General features: G+C 37.3%; 1 protein-coding gene and 1 pseudogene across 1 annotated transcript; one reads left to right on the top strand and one right to left on the bottom strand.

Annotated features, from left to right (window-relative positions):
* Positions 1–8,279: 8,279 nt before the first annotated feature.
* Positions 8,280–8,681, top strand: LOC149181398 (putative aquaporin PIP-type pTOM75 pseudogene; annotated as a pseudogene).
* Positions 8,682–21,357: 12,676 nt separating this feature from the next.
* Positions 21,358–22,452, bottom strand: LOC149181397 (protein BPS1, chloroplastic-like). Its single transcript, XM_089414193.1, has one exon. It carries the CDS (start codon positions 22,450–22,452, stop codon positions 21,358–21,360), a length of 1,095 nt encoding a protein of 364 aa, XP_089270319.1.
* Between the last annotated feature and the right edge of the window lie 627 nt (positions 22,453–23,079).

Here is a 23,079-nt window from a genome sequence, read left to right as displayed (position 1 = left end):
AGTCATATCAATCAAGAGGGGTTTCCACATATATATTTGATTCATGATTACAACCCTTATTAGAGTTTCTATTGACAAGATATAAACATGTTAGTTGCTACAATTGGAAAAGTCATAGAGTGATAATGCCACATATATAGAGAGAATTTAGATGTTATACAAACTCTATGGTTTGATTCCATATGATTTCTATGTTATCAAATAAAGTTATTTCTTATTTAGAAGACTTTCCAAGGGCTATAGTCATAGCGATCCTCCTATTTCACTATAGTATGTGAGTCGATGCAAATATAATACACAGTGTATCCATACTGTGTAAAGGAGCAAGCCACATATATTATACATTAATGCAGAGGGACTGTGCAACGAGGCCATAAAAGGAACTATGTATTGAGACCATAGATATCATAGGGGAATTGTGAATTACTATCAAACATATTGTGATTCGATGCAAAGTATTTTGAATGCAAAATTGTGATGTAATGAGAGCTACCATAAGTGAGTTTTATGATCTTAGATCCTAAGGCAGAGCATAATTCTCGAGAGGATATGGTCTGAAGATAATTTTGATAGTATTTATTGATGCGAGAGAGAGTAGACATTGCAGAGATTCTTGATTGTAACCACAAAGCAACAAGAGTATAAACTTTTCGCAAGAAGATAACGAGAGTATGGAAGTATTGTAGCGAGATCATGTAATATTGTAGCGTGGCATAATATGATTCAGTAATTGGAGTCTTGTAGCATATAGTCACTGAGAGTATACAATATAGATGAGAGCATAGGGTATTGATTGCAAGAGAAAATATCTTATGGTGTATAGAGCGAGAACACAAAGAGATTCATCCTAAGACATAAGAGGGAGAGGCATCCTGTACTTGTGAAGTCCATAACCCTTGTGAAAATACATAGTCTATAACCTTTGCGAAGATCCACAAAAGATGCATTTGAAATCTCAGAGCCACCCATAATTTCCTTTTGGAGATCACCCCAATGGAGTATTTATACTTGTTTTCCAGTGCAAATAGGAGTCTCTTTAGGGTTAGGCCGACATGAGGCTGACTTAGGAAAATTTTAAAATTTTTAAACTAATATTTTTCCCTCCAACTCAAAGTCGACTTGAGGACCATAAATACAATTCTTTTTATTTAATTTCTTGAAGCATAATCAAATGGGGGCTAGGGAATTTCTTCCTAGATGCCAAAAATTAACACGTGGCACGAAGGTACTTAGTGGCCATTCCTAAAAGAAACCCTATACGTGGTGGTTTTGGGCACCAACCATCCCTCCACCTTACCTTCCCCTTGACCACTCTACTTGTAGAGTTGATATCCCTCAAGTAAAAAGTTGTTTGGAAGGCCACCTAAAAAAATAGTATTAGGATTGGTTTGCATGTAACTACCCTTTTTGTACTTTTATAGTGTGTGTTGTTTGGTCAAAGTCTTAGTTTGGCCATATGAGTATCTTACTAGCATATTTGGTTAATAAATTCATATTCACTATGACTAAATGAAGTATACATCATTCTCGTAGATTGTTATGCCTTTTGCCTAAAGAGGAGGGTCCACCGGCACATAGACGCATGTTAACTTCTACATTAGTAGACTCAGGCCATACACAGGTTGGGGAGGATAACCTTGGTCCTAGGGAGGATGATTCTATTACTATTTAGGTAGTTAATGAAAGTCAATTACCACATTTCCAGCCACCTTTGATTGACACTCTTGGCCCCATTTTACTGCAGTTGAGACTTGACGGTAGTGAGCCTTATTAAGTCTAAGTTCCTTTCATGTCCAGTGAAAAAATTTCTTCTTCTACAAAGGGGGAAGGTGCCACTCTACCTTCTAAAGCAATAATATTTGCTTCCATAACATATTTACCACCACTCAGTATGGTACGGTCTATACCTCCAACTGTATCTCTTACTTCTTCTTGGGGCATTCCACCAGTCACATATGTGACCTCATCAAGTTTTTTGTCTTTGTATGTGCCATTATCTTTCTCTAAATTCACATTTGGAGTGGGGACAAGCTCTATTCAACCTACAAGAGCTAGGACATTTAATCCTAGTTAATCTCAACCTATGGTTCCTAACTTAGGTACAGGTATTTATACTTGGGGAAACATGATGGGGGGACCATCCATTGCAGCTTCTAGTGAGCATGGGGGCAACGTCGTTTATGGAAGTACTTCTCAATCCAGGTAAAATTATATGTTTGGTGAGACAAATTTCTCTAGAAGATCCTTCTTATCTAAAGGAGACAGTGTACCTAGGGGTACCATCCTCACCAATACTTTTATCCCTATGGGTTCTAATGCTTATAATAGTGCTTCTAAACACAGAGGTTCATTCCCTAGTGCTGCGTATAACCCTATGGGAAGTCAAGCCTATGGGGGTCCTTGGCTCTCTGGGGGAACATTGCCTGTAGGGGCATAATCCTAACACCTCATCTATTGGCCCAAGATATCAAAATATTGGGATAAACTACAACCTTGGTCATAATTTTGTTGCTTTTCAGTATAGAATGGGAGAACCTTATGGTCCGTTTACAGGTTATGACCCTTATGACCTGTATGGTAAGTTAAATATTCCTTTTCTCACTCCTCTTTATCTACCTGATGTACATAAATTAACCAATGACCCCATCCATCATGATCCTTAGAGGCCACCTATGCCTACCAAGCTATCGTTTGATATTCCTAAGTTTGAAGGGAAACCTAAAGAGAATCCTTTGACACATATCACCACCTTTCATCTACAATGTTCATCTAATTCTTTGGTGGATTATTCTAAGAAGTTGAGACTTTTCCAAAGTACCTTGACAGGGGATGTCTCCAAATGGTACATCGAACTCAATCATGCAAACTACAGTGACTTTGCTTCCTTTGCTAGGATTTTCTTGAATCATTTTCTCCAACTTTAAATAGGATTTTGCCACCCACATTTCCGATCATATTTGTGAGTGCTACAGATACGAGAGGTTATTAAGAACCAAAGTCCCTACTGAAGTTCTTAGAGACTAGTTCACCCGATCCCTTCAGCCTCAAATTTCCGAAGATGTCATCATGGTTGGTGAGACTATAGAAGAGCAAGCCATTTTATATTCTCAACACCTTGATTTGATTTACTCTCATTTGGCCACATTATATAAAGTTCTTCCCAATGCTCCTTTCCGTTCAATGGACCCACAACGACCCAAACCTTGACCACTCTCTAATTGAGTGAATGGTTGTCTTTCTTCTGATACCATGATCTAGTTAGCTACTCAGCTAGGGAAAATGATGGTTAATTCTAAAGCCTCAACAAGTGCCCCTGGCTCTCAACAAGTGCCCCTGGCTCTCAACAAGCACCCACTTCTTCTAACCAGTCCACCGACGTTCTTACCGTGAAGTCAATGTTACCTAAGAATGCTCAGCGACATGGTGCAAAAAATAACAAGAAGAATAAGCAAAAGAACAAACTTTCTCAGGAGAATCAACAAAGCCAACCTGCTTTGGGTGGGGGCACGATTGAACGATTTCGTAAGATTAAGCTCCCTTGCAAGATTTGTCAAGGTGATCATTTAACTCATGAGTGCTTGCGTATGGATGAAGTCCATAATTTCCTTGCATCACTGACTGCTTCCCAACGACCAGTTGTATTGACTCATTCGTTCCCTTCCCAGCGACAATAACAAATGGTTGCATAGGCTCCTCAACCTCCATAAAGGGGAAATGGTGGGCCACAATTTCATCCTATTGCTACCAATGCACCAATCCTAATGTGTCAAGAAGATATTAACGTGACAACACAAGCAAAATCCTATGACCTTCCTGAGTCAAGTTCTGCTCCTAAGGCCTCTACCATCCCTACTGCTTCTCTTGGACCTCTCATGTTAGATAAGCATGTATAACAAGTATATCGCTGACCCAAGGGTGTAGTTCAAAATTTAACACACAACCCTAATGCGTGGGTTTCCCATCACTACAATATTGTTGAGGATCTTACCCAATCACCTTGTGCCATGTTTGTTTTGGAGGTTTTGCAAACCTGCCCTCAACAATGCAAAGTCTTGTTGACTTCCATCAAAGGGGTGGACCCCTCAGACTCTATTTTGATCACCTTTGATGTTGACGCACCTCGTGGTGGATTTTCCCATCATGTTGCCTTTCAAATTGTTTTGGGTGTCTTTAATCGTGACGTATATCACACTTTGGTGGATGAAGGGTATTCCACTTGCATTATGTCAACATCATATTGGAAATATCTCGGGTCTACAACACTTGTGAATTCTAGTACTACTCTTCAAGGCTTTTATAGACTGCATTTTATACCCCAGGGTGTTCTTCCAAAGTTTTCCATCGAGCTAGGGGGCAAGACTTCTTATGTTGATGTTGAAGTTGTAGATGCTCCTTTAGATTATAATTTGTGCCTTGTTTTAGATGGTTTTATTCCAAGTTTGCGGTTGTGTTTTCGATGTTTTGTGTGCTTTTCTTTCCTCATGAAGGAAATATTATCACCATCAATCAACTTGATTATTTTATATTGTCGACTAAAATTACAACTACGTGTAATATTGTACCGTTCATTGGAGATAACCCTGGTAATTATTAAAGCGTTGGAATGGAATTTGTTCTCATGGGATTCTTTCCTTTACGCTTGCCTTTTATTCCTTTTTCCTCTTCCTTTAAACTAAAATTAGGGTAATGCTGAAGACATTACTACATATATGACTAAATTGCAATGACATAGTTTGATAGTATGGCCCATACTATTGCAAAGTTCAAGAAAAATTTCATTTTCTTTTTATTTTGGTGCCCGTGTTCATCAAAATTATGAAAACATATTTTTCGTGAGTCGTAATTGCAACATATGATTTCTAATGTGTCGCAATTGCGACAATAGATTCTTTTCACCGCAAGTGATTCAGACAATGTTGGTGTCATAATTGCAACGATGCATTAAAATTAAAATTCAATTTGTGCTCTTATTAAAATTTCAAGCATTGATATTCCCATTTGTAAATTCGTTCAAAGAACACAAAATTATTTTCCACTATCCACATTCAGTCATGCCTACCAAACTAGCCTATGACCTCGGTGCCCCACTTGACCATATGAAGCATTGGAACCTTTTTCCATGGTGACCTTGGATGCATAGAGACCCTGAGGGTTTCTAGAAAAAAAATATTATAGATACTCTCAAATTTGTGTCTAGATCGTCATCTCAACCTCCAGTTGTATATACAAAGCAGATTGCTCTAAACATCTCTTATTCTAGCGACATCCATGTGTTTTTCTGTTTATTCAAAATCAAATCAAGGATGGGGTAATTATTGCACATAGTTTTTGTTTAATTCCTTTTTGGAGGGCTCCTCTTATTCTCATCATAAAGAGCTATTGTAATGGAAGTAAAGGTTTAATATTGCAAAGTTGGTTTATTTGTAGTAATTAATTGGGGTTTCAAACACGTAACCTAGCAATGGATTGACAATTCTTCCTATGAATACCCTGGTAAATATCTGGCCCTTTTGATAGGTTTGATCTCGTTTTTTTTTTTTGAAAATGTGTACCTTTAAGGATTTTGTTGTTTGGATTTGTAATTTTTCCACGGGGTTATTTAGTATAGCCCATTTGTAATTTTCTATGAGGTTAGTTAGTGATTAGTGTAGCCAAATTGTTTAGTGGCAGGAAAAAGATGGGAAATCACTGATATTGGTGAGTAACCCAAGGTCGTCGGTCGATTTATCACATATTATTTTAAAATAAATTAATAAAAGATGGTTGAAGAGAAAGGGTCAGAGATTAGTAAAGGAGAGACACAAAATGGAGCAGGAGGATCCAAGGGAAGGTTTTGCAAGGGTTGCTTGTATTATTTGTATTATTTGTCTCAATTGAAGGGAAACTAGTGGAATCCTCTCTATATTGGCTTTTGCAGAGCTTTGTAACAAGGTACACTGACAGACCTGTATTAAGCATACAATCTCAGGGTTTCATTCTTCTCTTTCCTGTCTATTTACTAGTCTATGTACAAATTGGATAAAATTGGACATTCTCTCATAAGGGAAGCTTACTGTGTTTCCCCCCTTATGGGGTTTTGTCCAAAGAAATTTTTGGTGGCTCTTGTATGATTACTATTCATTATGATATTTACTGCTCTACTGAAGTTAATGGTTGAAATTTTCTAAGTAAAACTACTTGATGATTGGAATATTCTAAGAAGTTAAAAATGTTTCATTGGAAGTAGTTATTAGATATAAAAAATTTCTAGTCTCCTTGCAACCATAAAAATCAACAAACCAAAGCCTAAGAGGAAGAGGGATACATCCTCACTAAAAAATTGTCCCATTATTCTTCACCACTAAGCCATCCAACTCAAACAAAAACTTACACTATCTATCTTCTACGAATCTAGATTTTAAAAATTTGCAAAATATCACCTCCCACATTCCTCCAAGGTAGTCAAACTACCACATAAACAAGAAAATCCCCATCAGAAGAAAGAAATAATGTCAAATCTATTTGAATTTACATTCCTTCATATTTCGATTTCCATTCACCTACTTGCTTGTTTCCACCTCCTTCACTATGATTACTAGGAAGTAACAAAGGGTACAAGCATGAGAAATCAAGAGTAGGAAGGCCATTGCAGTATCAAAACCAAACCCCACCTTTCATTAATGAAATTGAATGCAATCTTGAAACATATCCCTAACACCCACTATCCCTTAAATGATGGTAGACCATTATATCAATATGGCAACCCCATGATAAAAATTAAAAAAAATTACTTAATATGAAAATTGACGTATTTTATCTATAATAAAAATTGAATTTTTTTATTATTAATAATTTTTTTAAATGTAAATAATTTTAAATATTATAAACCAAATAAATAATATGAAAATTTAATCACTCATTTTAGCATAATATTATAATCATTGAGAAATCAAACTATTAAAACATACTAAAAATTACTCATTTATTTTATAAATTACATATATTAAAAATAAGAAATATTATTTATTTAATTTATAAATTACTACTAGTAATAATAATATAATTTATTTTCAAGGTTATGGTTAAGCTAGGCTAGATATCAAATTGATGTATGTAATAACAAGAGTTCCGCGTCCAAGTAATTATTTGACCATAAAAATTTAAGAAAGTATATATACTTTATGCCATTTAGATTTAAAACTGTAAGTTTTAAATATTTATATTAGTTAGAATAAAAAATATTATTTTTATGAATAACAAAAATATAAAAATATAAAAGAATATTCTTATATTTTAAAAATAAATTTAATTTTTCATTATCACAGTTTTATACCATTAAATTAAAATTAATATTTAATTACAACTGGGTGTTTTGGTGATATCAAATAAATGATATTTTTAACTCAAGATCGTATTATGTTCAAGATTTTACTTTTCTTTTCATGTCCATTCCCATATTTATTAAACGTTACCTGCCGTGTATTTCAAGAAAATAGGCAATTATGTTGTAAGTTGTTCCCCTTTGAAAACAACTCCCTTAGTAGCCACTGTGTACAAGTCCGCACCATTGGATAGAATGTTAGACAATTGAAGATTTTTAGGCCATCTGATTAATAGTTATTAGTTAAAAGAAAACTGATAGTTAGGGCACCTAATGGGCAAGTTCAAAAAGTAATCAAAAACTATTTCTGGTCGAACAGTTTCTTGATGGCTTAATCGGTTTATTACCTTCTTAGTTCTGCGAGGGTTTCTCTTGCAAGGATTCGTCTATCCTTGTTCAACAACTGTAAGTGAGGTAACAGACCAACTTTTTGGAGATGAAAGAACCAGAGGAATCCAATTACTTCACGTGCTTCCTTGCTTAGACGAACAACCGTAAGTGAGGTAATGGACCAACTTTTTGGATATGAAAGAACCCGAGGGATTGAATTACTTCACGTGCTTCCTTGCTTAGCCAAGGTGCCCAATTTTGTGAGGTGTACTCCCCTACGAATTGGCGGGAACTAGTCCTATCCCCACTCTAGTAATATCAGCATCATCTCAGAACAACAATTGCTAAGTATATAACAACAAATACTTACATCTCTCTCAAAATAAACCTACATTAAGCTGATCACACATTCACTCATTCTGCATTTGTTGCGTTGTAGTGTTTGGCTTTCTTTCGAGTGGTTTAGACAGTCTTAGAATCCTCTAGTTCTTTGTGTGTTTTTATGTTGAAAATGGAAGGAAAATAAGAATACATTAAGCTCGAGGCGAACAAGTATTCCGAGAGGCAGCCACTGGGGATTGCGGCATAGATGAGGGAAAAGGATTACAGGGAGCTTGGTCTGGCTCCACTGTTCGAACTCGGGGAGTTCGCATCATGGTCCTTCTGGAGGGCGAGTATTACAAAGTTCATGGTAACTTTCTTGTTTCTTTACATCACAATCCTCACGGTCATGGGTGTCAAGAAGGCCAACAATGTTTCTACTGATTCTATTGGAATTCAGGGGATTGCATGGGCCTTTGGGGAAATGATATTTTGTCTCGTCTATTGCACAAAAGGAATTTTAGGCAGTCACAATAACCCTGCATTAACCTTTAGGTTGTTATTGGCCAGAAAGTTATCTCTGCCCCAGGCTGTGTTCTACATGATATGCCAATTCTTGGGAGCCATCTGTGGCATTGGTGTTGTGAAGGGCTTCATGGAAGGCGAGTAACAAACGAACAGTTGAAATGCTAACTCTATGGCTCACGACTACACCAAGGGAGATGGCTTAGGGGTTGAGATTGTGGGAACCTTCGTTCTAGTCTACACCATTTTCTCTGCTATTGATGCTAATCGAAGCGCCAGGGACTCTCATGTTCCTCTGTTAGCACCACTTCCAATAGGGTTTGTAGTTTTTCTGGTTCACCTTGCCACAATTCCCATCTCTGGAACTGGTATCAACCCTACTTGAAGCCTGGGAGCTGCCATCATCTACAATAAGTCTCATGTTTGGGATGACCATTGGATTTTCTGGGTCGTTCCATTCTTGGGTGTTGGCTTGGTAGCTATTTACCACCAGATGATCGTTCGTGCCATTGCCTTCAAAACTTGCTCCTAGAAACAACCTAACCTAGCCCAACATATTGGAGAGGGGGCTTAAATTTTAGACTGAGAGGTCTATTAACGCATGTGTAATGTCGTCATATAAATGGTTTCACAGGGTGGTGGTTTTAAGGATAGGCTCGCAATCTTCCATCATGAATTTCTTGAGCATTTCCTTGATGTAATTGATTTGATATATGAATATTCCTTTATCCTGCTGAGATATCTCGATAATCTTAGATTGTCTTGATCGACTTTCACATAGATATTGTTTGTCAGCGCTTCCTTTTTTGAATCTGTAATACTTCAATTATTCTTCTCCCCCTGAACACGTAATGAAACTGCCATCTTGTTCAAACTACATGCCTGTCAATCATAGACTTGTGTCATATATTGTTGCATAGACTCCTCATCTTCAACTTTCTAGGAGTCGATAAGATAAATTGTTCAGAATAGTGTGTCATTTAACGGACCGTCTTGACTTGAGTCATTAACTAAAGTAGTCGTTGATTCCTCACAATCCGCTAGGAATCGTGAAAGCATAACTGTTGGGACCTTATTGCCTTTTTTTTTCTTTGTCATCTTGTACTTGTTCATCTTGTACATGTTTTCCTTTCCAAATATTCTTATTCTCATCGTCAAGATTTTCATTCATGGTTGATTCCATCTTGTACCTATAGTTATGAGCTATGTGTTCATAGTTATGACATTTATAACATTCGATGTTATTCATAGAAGATTTCATTTGGTGTTTATCTCGTCACCCTGTAAATTTTCTTTTAGGGTTTTTCCAATAATAGTTGTACCTGTGTGGAACTTCACAATCCCTAGCCATATGTCCAAAATTGTTACATTTGTCACATTCGACATCATCTATCAAATGATCAAATTTGTTGATATTAAGTTGAGTTCTAGAATATCCATTTCTGAAGGATCTCCTAGAATTATATTCATTCCAAACATACATGCAACATTCTGAAGCTCTATGTCCAAAACTTCCACATGAATAACAATGACCATAAAAGATAGGTTGGTACTTGGGAGGAAATCTTCTTCGAGGAATTGTCTTCCAAGGTTCTTCCTACGAGCCTTGATCTCTTGATCTAGCTGGGGGATCTACCCTTTTTTCATATCCATCTTCTTTAGTTGTCATAGAAGGACTTGACTCTTTTTCATATTTTTCTTTGTAACCAAGACCAGCCTTGTCACTGTATTATCGTTGGTTGTTGATGAGTTCGTCCAAAGCCTTTGAACTATTGGCGTAGTCTTGAAGAGTTTTTCCACTTTTAACTTCCTTTCGCAGAGAAACTATTTCAGCTTCCAATGCTTCTCTCTCCTTGTTGCTTTCCTTTACTTCTTTCCTGAGTGATTCTTCAATTTGTTTGTATTCTTCAACCTTGATTTTAAGATTGAGGATCTATTTTCTTTCTGTCCTCAATTCATCTTTAAGAGTGTTGACATGCTTCTTCTCAGCTTTGAGCTCTTTGATAACCCTGATCACTTCGTTTTGAAATTCAACCTCAGTCATTTCTTCTTCTTCGTCTCCTTCTTCGTTAGGTGCCTCTTTCTTATTGTGCTTGGCCATAAACAATACTCTTCCATTGAATTCTTCTTCGTTATCACTGTCTTTCTCGGATGAGGAACTATCTTCTTTGGTGAAAAAACTTTTCTTCGACCATTTCTTCTTGCCTTGCTTGTTGAACTTCCTAGGACCTTTCTTTCCCTTCGTAACAACCTCATTTTGTGAGGACATTTGGCTGCAAAATTCCCAACCTCACCACAGTCAAAACATATTAATGGAAGTTTAGCTTTGAATTTTCCCGTACATGTTCTCATTTTCCACATGATGTAGGTGAATTCTTTATCTAAGAGTTCTTCCTCTTCTTCCTTTTCTTCAGCCTTACAACTGCAAGTTTTTGCTTTCTAAGTTTGCTTGTCCTTACCATTCTTCTTAGATGTGGAAAAACCACCTAACGTTTTTCTAACAAATTATTTAATCTTCAGCCCTAACTAAAATGAAAGCAACAACTTCCTAGAATTCTATAAAAGCATTCTTCTCCTACTCCCACTGGAAGGATGCACCAATGCCCTGGTTTCTTTAGTAGTCAACTGAATGGATGCCCCAACATCCTATACAAACCTACCACCCTAAAGTGTTCACAAGCTCCAACCTGTAGGCGACTTCACGCACTAGCTTAGCACCTCCCTGCCACCCCATAATGATTGAAATGAGATAAGAGTGTGGATTCCCATACAAGGGACAACGATCCACGATACAATATGATTTACAATGATTTTGACCGAACACCCAATCACACTATGACTTGCAACCCAACCATGACATCATCCCAACAGAGACGTCTATACCTCACATTAATACCTTTTCGACTCTAGGTAGATTAACTCTTTTACAATAATGACTCTTCAGTGATGACACTTTTACAAATGACTCTTTTACAACTTTACAATGATGACTCTTGGCCTTGACACTTCTTCATAATACACGGATAGTTGTCATGTCTTCAAAGGATGTCCCGCTACAATGCTTGCTTTGATTTGATACTTCTGCTCTTGAATTCTTGCTTGAAATTGTACTTGAATCTTCTTCTATCTGCATGCAAAATTTTCCCGGCGAAACCAATCCCAAAACAAAACAAAATACCCTTCAACTTACCTCTACCTACAAAACACATGTAAGTGCATAATAATGAATAAACACACATTAAAATTACAATGCATATATGAAGTTTGCTTGTAACTTTTTTTGTTGACTTGTTGCAGCAGTAGACAAAGACTCCCACTCTTGATATAGGCCTAGACTCTATGCAAGACTATATCCAAAACTGGCCTGAAGATATATACAATAAAAACTGATGACAGACCCTAGAATTGTGATGGACCAAGTTCTAAGTACAACAAAAGAGACCATTATATCAACTATGACAGGACAAGTAACATGAAATTACAACATCATATAGATCTAGCAAACTTGGTGTAGCATTAAATGTGTAGTACCAATAATAGGACATTTGAAATGTTGTATCAAAACTAACTGTGACATAGAGACATAGAGATATAACTGAGACCCTGTATATACTTATGTTGTCCTGCAAAAACATATGTCAGAGATGATACTCAAAATTCAAATGTAAACATTAATCATACATACCTTTTTGTAGGAGACTTACCCTTGACTGTTGATGTGTGGTCCTTACTGCAATGATCCTTGAATGCATGTTTTTTCTTGCCTTCTAGGAGCTCGATATTGAATCTATTATATCTATATAATTACATATCTCGAGGGTCTAAAATTTCATCCTGTGGTAGCCCTCTGAGTCCTCTTTCCAACCCCACATGTCTGATCAAGATTTGACTCTTCAAGAAAAAGTTATGCCCAATCTCCCTTGATGACTTGATTATAGACTGGTTCAGTAGAGTGAACTTGCACGAAGTTTCACGTGTCACTGTTGCAGCCTTTGGCCCTAAAAACACTACTCAACAAACTAAATTTTGTTCTCTTTATGTGATTATTTACGAAATTTGAATCCAATTCTCAAAGAGAAAGTTATGCCGATTTTCCCAACGTCACTTGTTTGACATGGAATTCGGGAGCCTGCAAAAACCCTAATTTCATTAGATCATATCTCCGAAAATATAACCAAGATCTGAAATTTGGTCACGAGATTCATCAAGATTTTGGGTCAAATGGGTTTTAATTTCTACTTCTGAAGCTTCGCAGAAGAAAATGTTATAGAGAAAATTCTACGATGACCTGGTTGAAGTCACAAAATCCCTACTAGAGGATATGAGGGTCATTATTTATATGAATGTCTTGAGTTGAGAGGGTCCTCAACAAGTGAAAGTTGGAAGGATTTTAGGAAAAAAACATTATTAATTATTTACCATTCAATTACCACAACCAATTATGAGTGCCATGCCACAACCCCATAGGGTTTTAGCCCATTAACTGGGGTTACTAGCTTCAAACATGAATATCTCTCAAACTGTGAAGAATTACGTGGCGTGCCATATATCAACGGAAACATCTCGACGAGTAGAATCCATCTAGAAGATCCTTGACTCAGAAAAGAGTAAGTTTTAAAGCAAAATTCTAATGCAAGATCAAGGTAGCCCCTGGTGTTTCTTGGGTTAACATCAATGACAACCACTGATCAACAATCTCCCCCTTTGGCTAGCTTGTGACGAAAGGGAGAATGACTTATCCATGTCCTAAAACAAACAAGTCATGTTTAGGAAGTGCATTTTACTTGGAATGGCTATAGAGGCACACCCAAAGTTGAAGAATGGAATTTATAATGTTCCTAATAATGATTCCTTGTGAAATAACCCTCACACGCTCCTGTCATTAATGGCACACATATTCATGAAGCCCTTAACATTTGCTAATAAGCCTTATATAAAAACTTGATTATGTTCATTCAAACTAAAATAAAGCTCTAGGGAGATAGTCTCTAATTGTGATCCTTGGTATATAGTTTGGTGTCAATTAGAGATTATTGTGGTGCCTTCACCTTGATTTGGGTAGTGATTTACAACATATTTTGAGATTTCCAATGGAATAATTTCCTCTCCAATTTCCATTGAGATTGACTCCTCCATGTTCCCTCCCTTAAGGAAGTTATTCTTATGTAATGATTATTTATTATAACAGATTTCAAAGTTGAATATGAATGCTTTGCAATTTCTTTCAAAATCATCATCACAACTAACAAATGTTCTTAATTATTTCAAACAATTTAGATGTTAAAATAAAGGTTCAATATAAATTATTCAACTCAAATTTCTTAACTTAATATAAATTATTCATTTTTTTTCATTTTACATTAAAATATCATCTCTTTTTAATTTATATATAATTACTATATTATTAATGTGATTTCATTTTATGAATATTCATATTTTAATTTATTATTCTAATGTACATAACATGTTGAAAATTCAACAAGAAAATCCTAATTTAATTTTTTCCTTGAATTAAATTAGGGATACAATTGTAATTCCACATCACATGACACCTTGTATTAGTTAACTAAGTTAATTTGGCTTCATTGGCTCAGTTAATTCGAGTTGAGGGTCTAACTTGAGTCATGTAGATTGTTTATTACTTTATAGGAGTCCTGGTTGAGTTTATTTTGAGTTGTAATTAATTAATTCAGTTTAACTGAGTTAAAGTTAGTTAAACTAGTTCCAACTGATGGAGGAACTAGTGGGAGGTCTAGTAGTGTGGTGTTGTCTGCAGTGATCAACCAGTTAACTGATGATTCACTCATAAATAACTCTTGCATGTCATATCTAAGAGTTACCCAGTCGATATTGGAGTTAAGGGACAATGTACTATCAATTGTATAATCATCTGAATTGTACAGGTGTTGCATGCAGTCAAAGGAAGGCCTATGAGGATTGTGCAATTCCAATTGAGGAATTTCCCTAATTAATAGGGGCTAATTCCCAAGGAAATGGGGACTTGGGAAAACATAAAATTGGTTAAGTATTGGGCTAGGTTTTTCTAGGAAGTTGTGAGACGAATAGAGATAGTGCAGAGGTTGCTCAAGCTTGAGCAAAGCATTGTAATCTTCTCATATTTTCTGACTAATGAAATATACATATAGCAGGGGTTTTTAGCTATGGCTCATGATCTTGAGTTGGAAGTTATTATTCATGCCTTGAATATGTAGAGCCATTGTCTTCTTGGCAAGAGGTTTGTATTAATGAGCGATCACAGTGGGTTGAGATATTTGTTTGACCAACTGAATTTGAATGATAGGCAGGCTAGGTGGTGTGCCACGATCAGTGAATTTTACTTCGAGATCAGATACATTAAGGGTAAGGAGAACAAGGTTGTAGATGATCTCAGTAGAAGAGCATAGATGAACCACGTTGCAGCGGTGAGCTCTTATGGGACAAATTTACAAGATAAGATCTCACGGGCAGACAAATAGGATGATAGGTACATGGAGTGTAGGAACAAGTTACAACAAGATAGAAGTGATCAAGATGTGGACTATCATCTCACAATAGATGGTTTGGTGAGATTCAGGGACAGTATCTATGTGTCGGATGACAGTGGGCTCAAGAAGTTTATCTTGAGGGAGTTTCATGTCAAGCCATATTCAAGTCACCCAAGATATTAGAAGACATTGACAACAGTGAAGAAGTTCTACTATTGGTCAAATTTGAAGAAAGAAGAGGAAAAGTTTATGGCTATATGTTTAGATTGTCAGCAGGTGAAAGCAAAGTGTAAGCATCCAGGTGGGTTGGTTCATCCTATTCAGATTCCAGAATGGAAATGGGAGGTCATTTCCATGGCTTCCATTATAGTTATTTTGAGGACGTCAAGGAAAAATGATTCTATCATGGTTGTGGTCGATAGACTGAGCAAAGTAGCTCACTTCATTATAGTGAAGACTACTTATTCAACTATTGAGGTGGCATAGGTCTTCATCAGGAAGATAGTGAGGTTGCATGGTTTTGAAGAAGATTATGTCAAAAAGGGATTCTAAGTTCACTTCCAAGTTTTAGAAGGAGTTGTTTACAATTTTGGGGATAGAGTTGGCCTTCTATACAACTTATCATCCATAGACAGATGGACAGACAGAGAGGCTCAACAATATTTTGGAGGATATGTTGAGGATACACTTCATGCACCAGTAGAGAATATGGGAGGAGTACCTTCCATTGGTATAGTTTGCTTACAACAATGGTTATCAGGAGTCATTAAGGATGAGTTCGTTTGAGGCACTTTATGGGTGGAGTAGTAATACTCCCATCCGCTGGAGTGATCCAGTGAACAGGGTACTCATTGGATCAGATATGTTGGAAGAAATGGAATAGGAAATGCAAGTTATAAAGAAGAATCTAAAGGAAGAACATGATAGGAAAAAGAGTTATGCATACCAACACAAGGAAATTAAGGAATTTCAGGTTGGGGAGCATATGTATTTGCGCATCAATCCTAAGACGAGCTCCTTGAGGATTGGATCATGTTCCATGTTGGCACCACAATATTGTGGGCCTTTCGAGATCCTTGAGAGGATTCGACCAGTGGCCTACAAAATTGCACTGCTTCTGAAAGTGAAAGTCCATGATGTTTTCCATTTTCATTGTTTAAAAGATATGTAAAGGATGTTGATCATGTTATTGATTGGTCTATATTGCATGTGGAACTAGAAGGAGAATTCCAGTCAGAACCTCAGTGCATATTGCAGTGGAAACAACTCATTCTCTGAAACAGAGAAACCGAGTAGGTTAAAGTGCAGTGGAAGCACTTTGGGCCCGATGAAGCTACATGGGAGATGGCTTATCAAATGTAGACTATGTATCCCTCATTGTTTATCAGTTGAGGAAAAGAAGTTTTTGTATATGTAGATATATACATGGATGTAAATACTTCCATGCGATGCGTTATAAAGCTCCAATAAGCGGTATGGTTATCATGTTTGTCATGATGGTTTTTCTTTTGAACAAGATGTTCATTATAAATACTACAACGAGCTAAGTTATAAAGCTCCATAGGCAGTATGCTTCTGGTTTGCAGTAGTTTCACTGGTTTTAGGTGTCATATAATAACACCGAGGACGGTGTGCCGCTAAGGGGGAGGGGTATGTAACAACCCCGAGTTAAAACTTCATGTAATAAAGGTTAATAAAGGAAAAATAAGACCAAGGTTAAGGGACACTTATTCCAAGTTGAATGTTGGGTGAAGTATCCTAGTGGGCATCACTTGATGTTTATTATGGCTAAGGGGAAATTGGAAAAGGAATTAACAAAGGCTTTGAAAAGGAAAAAATGTATTATTGGCATTTTATTTTATGAAAATAAAGGAAAATAGGAGAAAAGGGAGGTGAAAGGTCATAGGTTGCATGTGAGGAGGAAATTGAAGGAAAATTAAGGAAAAATGAAAAAATTAGAGCCCTCAAGAATAAAAAGAAATCAGAGCATTAGTTTGTAGCTTTTGTGAGTTCATTTCCAGAATTGGTCTTCAGAGAGGAGAAGAGAACCAAGAGGAGAAGGAAAGCAAGCAAGAAAAAGAAGGAGAAGGAAGGACAAGGAAAGAAAAGGAAAGAAAGGATCAAGCAAGGAAAGGTTGGATCAAGCAACTTTAGCGAGAATACTTGCCGGTAACAGGTTGCATGTATGATTTCTTAGCTGGTTTTGGCATGCATGGTATGGGAATGTGTGTATTTGGTTTCATGGTTGTAAGTGGCATGGATTTTGTCGAGTTTTAACAATGGTTTCTAGCCTTTCCTTTCCATTTTCGGTTAGTCATGGTGTGATGGGATTCTTTCTTGGTTCATCCTTAGATTGTCAAAAAGTTTTGGATCTAGGTGAGGTGGTCTCAGGAAAATCCCAAGGGTTGGGTGTGGAGATGGTTTTCTCCGAGAAGCTCTCAGCAGGTGGGTGGAGGCAGGAAAATTCCTCAAGGGATGGTGAAGGAATTCTGAGGCATCCAAGCTCAGTTTGGTTTTGTAATCTCGAGACCGGTTTTGTATGGTGAGGGTGGAGGTGGTTTAAACTCTGGATTCCCTTCATTGTTCATGGATTATTTTATCCCGTGAAATCGCATATTCATTCTTGGAATATGGCATGGGGGTGATTGGCTCAAAGAAAGATTCGGTTCAACCCAATCTATGGTTGAGTGGTACATGGAAGTCTCTGACTTGGTTGGAGTTTGAATATGGTTAATAAGAGCTAAGTTCCTCTTGTCTTTCATAAGTAAATTTCTTGTTATTATGTGGCTTTAATGGTTTTTCTATCATTGTTATCTATCTATTTATATGCTGGTTATAAGCATGGTTATATGATAGATATAAGTATAGATATTATCACATTTCATTTAATGAATGTTTGATTAATAAATGCATGACCTAATTGGTGTATGTCAACTATTGTGAGAAGGCATAAATCCTTCTTGTTAAACCTCAGATAAGTTTCCATATCCTTATGTTCAGATATGCATTTATGACCTGTAGGTTGTATGTTCATCATATGTTTGACGGAATGACAATCCTGGTTGGGAGGGGTCAGGTCAAGTCCTTGTTCAATTTTTTGGTTGAGGATTTGTTTCTATGTTAATTATCATTTTTGGAAGTTTCATTGAGTTCTGGGTAGAGGCTTGAGTCCTAGCATTGAAAACGTGGCCCATAATTCGGGGTCGCTAACACATAACTGACTATAAAAGTCCACAGTCACTGGGAAGAAGGCTTATGGGAGTGATTGGAGGCTTACACTCACTTGGAGGCCTTGTCAAGGGAGAAAATCAGGCTCTAGGTCAGTGAAAAAAGGGATTTAGCTCAAGGGTTGGACACTTGGAGGAGTTGGGTAGCTCCTAGAGGTCTCGTAACACATGAGGGAAGTTAGTAAGGTCTTAAGTTGTCAACTCCATTTCCTTAAGGTCATATAGGAGGTTGAGTCTTATCATAGTAACACTCAACTCATGTTTACCTTGGGTAAACTAGTGAAAGTGGGTAAATGTGGGAGGAGGCGATTATAGAAGGTTTGATTATGAGGTTGCAAATGAAGGAACACCTAATCCTCTTGCTTAAAATGATGTTCAAAATGATGTTTATTTGCCTATTGCTTCATATAATTATGATGAACTGTCATATTATCTTCGAGACTATGGAGAATATTGGCTCAATCTATTAGATGGTTTTCAAACTCTTGTACTTTTGAGATTTTTGGAAAGTAAGATAGTATCAATGGGGGATTTTGACCATAGAAAAATTTAAAGGGGGTCAAATGGGTAGCATTATGATAAGTTTTAGTGTACTACCATTCTGTTAGGGGAAACCATTCAACCCATTGTGATTGTTGTTCATTAGAAAGCACCTTAAATATGCTTCCAAAAACTTGTTGATAGCTTCATTTTGACCATAACTTTTGGGGTGAAATTTTTTCACTAATATTCAATTGAGTGCCATAAAGCCTAAACATTTATTGCCAAAAATTGCTAATGAAAATGGAACCATGACTTGTCATCATGCACTGTTGCATACCATGTATTTTAGATATGCTATCCATGAAGACTTGACCAACCACTGAAGCTTTAGAGGGGTATTGTAGAGCAAAAAAATGAACATATTTGGAAAGGTAGTGAACCACAATCACGATGATAGATTTGATTTTTAGATTTGGGTAAACCTACAATCAAGTCTATAGAAAGTTTGTCCATTGTAGTTCATGTAGATTTTTCACTATTCCCCCTATGTGTGATTGTCAAATATCATATTTGACCATAAATGCGCAAATGTCCTTCTGCATTCCTTCCCAAAAAAGTAATCATTTGATTCATTCATATTTTTTTTGGAGGCTAAAATGACTTATTGTTGGAGACACATGGAGTTTGTATAACACAATTGACTTGAAGGTGGATTGTGTTTTTAAACACAAATTCGATTTGTAGCAAATCTCTTCATTGTACCAAGTGTAGCCTTAAGATGCATCGGGGATTTGTTGAAGTTGTTCGATCAAACTAGCAATCTAGGGATTTGTGAGCCATTACTTATGGATCTCATTTAATCAATCCACTATAATGATGAAGAGTGAAAAGAGTAACCCTTCCCCTTGATATTTTCTAGAGAGAGCCTTGACTACCACATTCCCATTGCCTTTTGTATAAATGATCTCATTATTGTAGCCTAACATTTTGACAGTTAATTTTTGTTGCTCTAGGGATGAAATTATTTGCTCCATAAAGTATTTGGGGTTGTGGGGATCAATTTCAAGCTAGAAATGTTGCATAAGCAAGTAGTGATGCTAGATATCAACAACATGAAAAATAGCCATATTTGTTTTCCTAGGAAGATTTTTCCAAGTGCTCCTTACAAAGTTGTTAGAAGGTCAAGGTCCAGGGTCTTCCTTCTTGCATGCGAATTACTCCAATTTTTTTTTTAATGCACCACTTTCTAAAACAAAAGTTTTTTGGAAGTCTAACATTGCAAGTATTAGGGTTGTAGGTATACCGTTTTTTAATTCTTGGAAAGTTTAAACTATAGCTTCATTCCAATTTAAAGCATTTTTTTAAAGTAAGGAAGTGAAGAGAGCAATAATATTTCTATAGTTCTTGATGAATTTTTTGTAGTACCCTATTAGAACAAAAAAAGTTCATAAACATTTAGGAGTCTTAAGAGATGGTTAATCCTTGATTGCTTCAATTGTCTTCAAGTTCACTCACACACTATCATTACAAACCATATGACTCAAATGTTCTATTTCAAAGAGACCAAAGGCACATTAAAACCTTTTGATAAATTGTTGTTAATGAGAAAGCAATTATAAGACACGATCTGCATTTGTGACAAGCTCATACCAAGTTTTCTTATAGATCAAGAAGTCATAAAGAAAAAGAAAAAAACGATTGATAGATGTGGTTCATGAGCTTTTGGAAAGTAGATGGTACATTGTAGATTCCAAAGGACATTACCAAGATGTCATAATGTCCTTCATGAATTCCAAAAGTAATTTGGGAAATATTAGCCTCTTTCATACAAATTTAGTGATAGTTAGAATGGACATCAAATTTGGTACATATGCCAAGTGCCTTTGTTTTTTAATACTGTGATGATTAAGGATGAATAAGGAGCATATGTGCCTTTGTTTTTTAATACCGTGATGACTAAGTATGAATGAGTGATACTAGGGTAATTGACACTGACAGCTAGCAAATTTTAAAGAAGCTTTTTAATTTCATTTTTTGAACAAACAGATAGTAATACGGGTGTACATGGGGTGGGAGGCTCCTTGGTATGAGTGAAATAGAATGATCATGTGCATCCAGGGAAGGAGGGAGACCTTGAGACTGGCCAAGACGAAGTACATATCAAGATCGTTAAAAGAGAAATAGAAGAAGATCTTAAAATTTTAAATAGCATAAAATCCCTATAAAAAAAAATTGCCACATAACGAGACTTTATAATCTCTGAAACATTGATTGTAATTTTTTAGAAAGTGTAGCAACACCCATCCTAATTGAAAATGATGTGTAACTCAGTGAAATCCGTGAAACTGAAATATTGTAACATTCATCCCCTTCATGAGCTAAGGGAATAATCACTGGTGCCGCCGAATTGCCTACAGAGAGACGAGCTTGACACTAATTTTCACTTCGTTGATTGAAGAGGTTGTATCTAACTTTCTGGTGCAGTGGAATTTATCTGCTAAGTACAACCTCAAGTTTAAAATTTTGAAGATCAAAGTTGTGTAAGGAACTCTAAATAAATACTTGTAGTTACAGTTTTCCAGGATCAGTGCCGATTCTATTCCGAAACATTTGACTTTTTAAATTGCTAGGAATAACTGATGCTGTCCAAGAGAGCCATCCTACTGCCTATCAACACTCTGAACAGTTTGTCCACCTGCTTTTCAAAGGAAGCGAAGCCTGCTTCCATATCTGCGATGTATTTCTGCAAGGAGTGAATGGATTGCTTCAATTCCAGCGCGTCGTTACGTAAAGCCAAACAAGACGATTTGCCAGCTATCCATCTGTTCACCACATCGTGCAAATGCTGGACTGCCGCGTCGATGCTGTCAAGCACTTGTAATGGAGCCCGGGAGCTCTTGCTTCTCCTCCTATCGATCTCTTCCTTCACTTTATGCTGCAGGCCATGAAGCGTGGATGCCGATAAAGAATGGCCCGTGTGAGGAGCAATCGAAAGGGGCCGTTTTGATTTGAAAGACAGAGGAGCCACGAGAACGCCGCAGACGAAAACCGTCGTCGCCGTTGATCCATACAAAATTTCCAGGAACTGGGCCTTGCTTGAATTCCCGCTCGTTGGAGTCACCAGCAACTTCTCGCCTATTTGCCTCAGCATTGAGTTGCACTTGTCCAGCGCGGAGCGCTTTTGGCAAGAGGGCTGCAGACTCTGTGCCTCTTTCTTGACCATGAATTCCTTACAACTAGCAAGAGCCGTCCGCGCCCTCAAAAGCTGTTTGGCGCAGATCGAATTGTGAGTAAAACCATCCAAGCCACGAACGATCGCCTGCAGCGATGCCCGGTATTCCTTGATATCGCTTATCATTTGTCTCAGCTCATTGCAAACGTCAAGAAGCTTCACGGTGGCGTCTAGTTGCTTGTCTACCCACTTGCGATTTTCGTGCAAAATGGCCTGTTGGATGTGAGGAAAGAGCTCATCCGCCCGAGAATGGACGGCGAGACAGAGTTCCAGAGCTTGCCCGAGCCACTCTCCACTGAGATAAGAAGTGCTGCTTTCCTGTAGCCGACGAAGCTCTGAACTGAGCCAGCTCTGGAAGGCGTCCACAAGGGGATGCGTGTAAGTCGTGGGATATATTGTCGACGACGAGGTTCGACGATGGAACGACAGAGGCGGCAGGGCATGGAACGCTGCCCCGAGAGACGAAAATACAGAGGAAGACTTCGTCATAATTCCTCTTCGTTGTTCGTTTTGCTCTGCAATTCTGTAGAGAAAGGCGTGATCGTGCAGATTAAGTCGCTAGCGCCTTGATGCCAACTGATCAAGCCGGCGATATCATACGGACATACGAAATCATTTATTACGTTTAAAGTGTGGCTATCGGTTTGCAATATAGATGCTTCGCAAGGATTTGAACTCGTGGCCTTGTCTGAGATATGGCCTGGGTGGCTTCACATCTGGTCAAATCTCACACCCGCTCGTCCTTCTCACTGCGCGCTCCGGCCGGCAACAGCTCATCCTACCAAACTTGCAAGTTGGCAACTCCCATTTTATATGGCGTTGGCGACATAATCCTCCACACAAAACTTAAACAAAACCCAAATCCTTTATTTTATGTTTTTTCGGTTTTTGCTTGTCTTTACCCCTCGCCACCCCCAATGGCCGGAACCTCAACAACTCCTAGTGTCCGCTCTAATAAAACAAAAATGGTATTAAGAATAAAAACGAAAAAATATTGAGCAAACAAGAATCAACAATGTCATAACATATGTGCCGGTGTCCCCTTGCGTGTCCAAGTTTTATTCATTGAACAAATATTTCTTCCCCAAAGCTATGGACAATTATCAACGAAGTTAT

The sequence above is a fragment of the Pinus tabuliformis genome, chromosome 3_2, assembly GCF_031772625.1.
Source record: "Pinus tabuliformis cultivar Carrire ecotype Pingquan chromosome 3_2, CPIR1, whole genome shotgun sequence".
NCBI classification, from domain to species: Eukaryota; Viridiplantae; Streptophyta; class Pinopsida; order Pinales; family Pinaceae; genus Pinus; species Pinus tabuliformis.
Note: the sequence above shows the minus strand (reverse complement) of the source record. Positions and strands in the feature narration are given on the sequence as shown.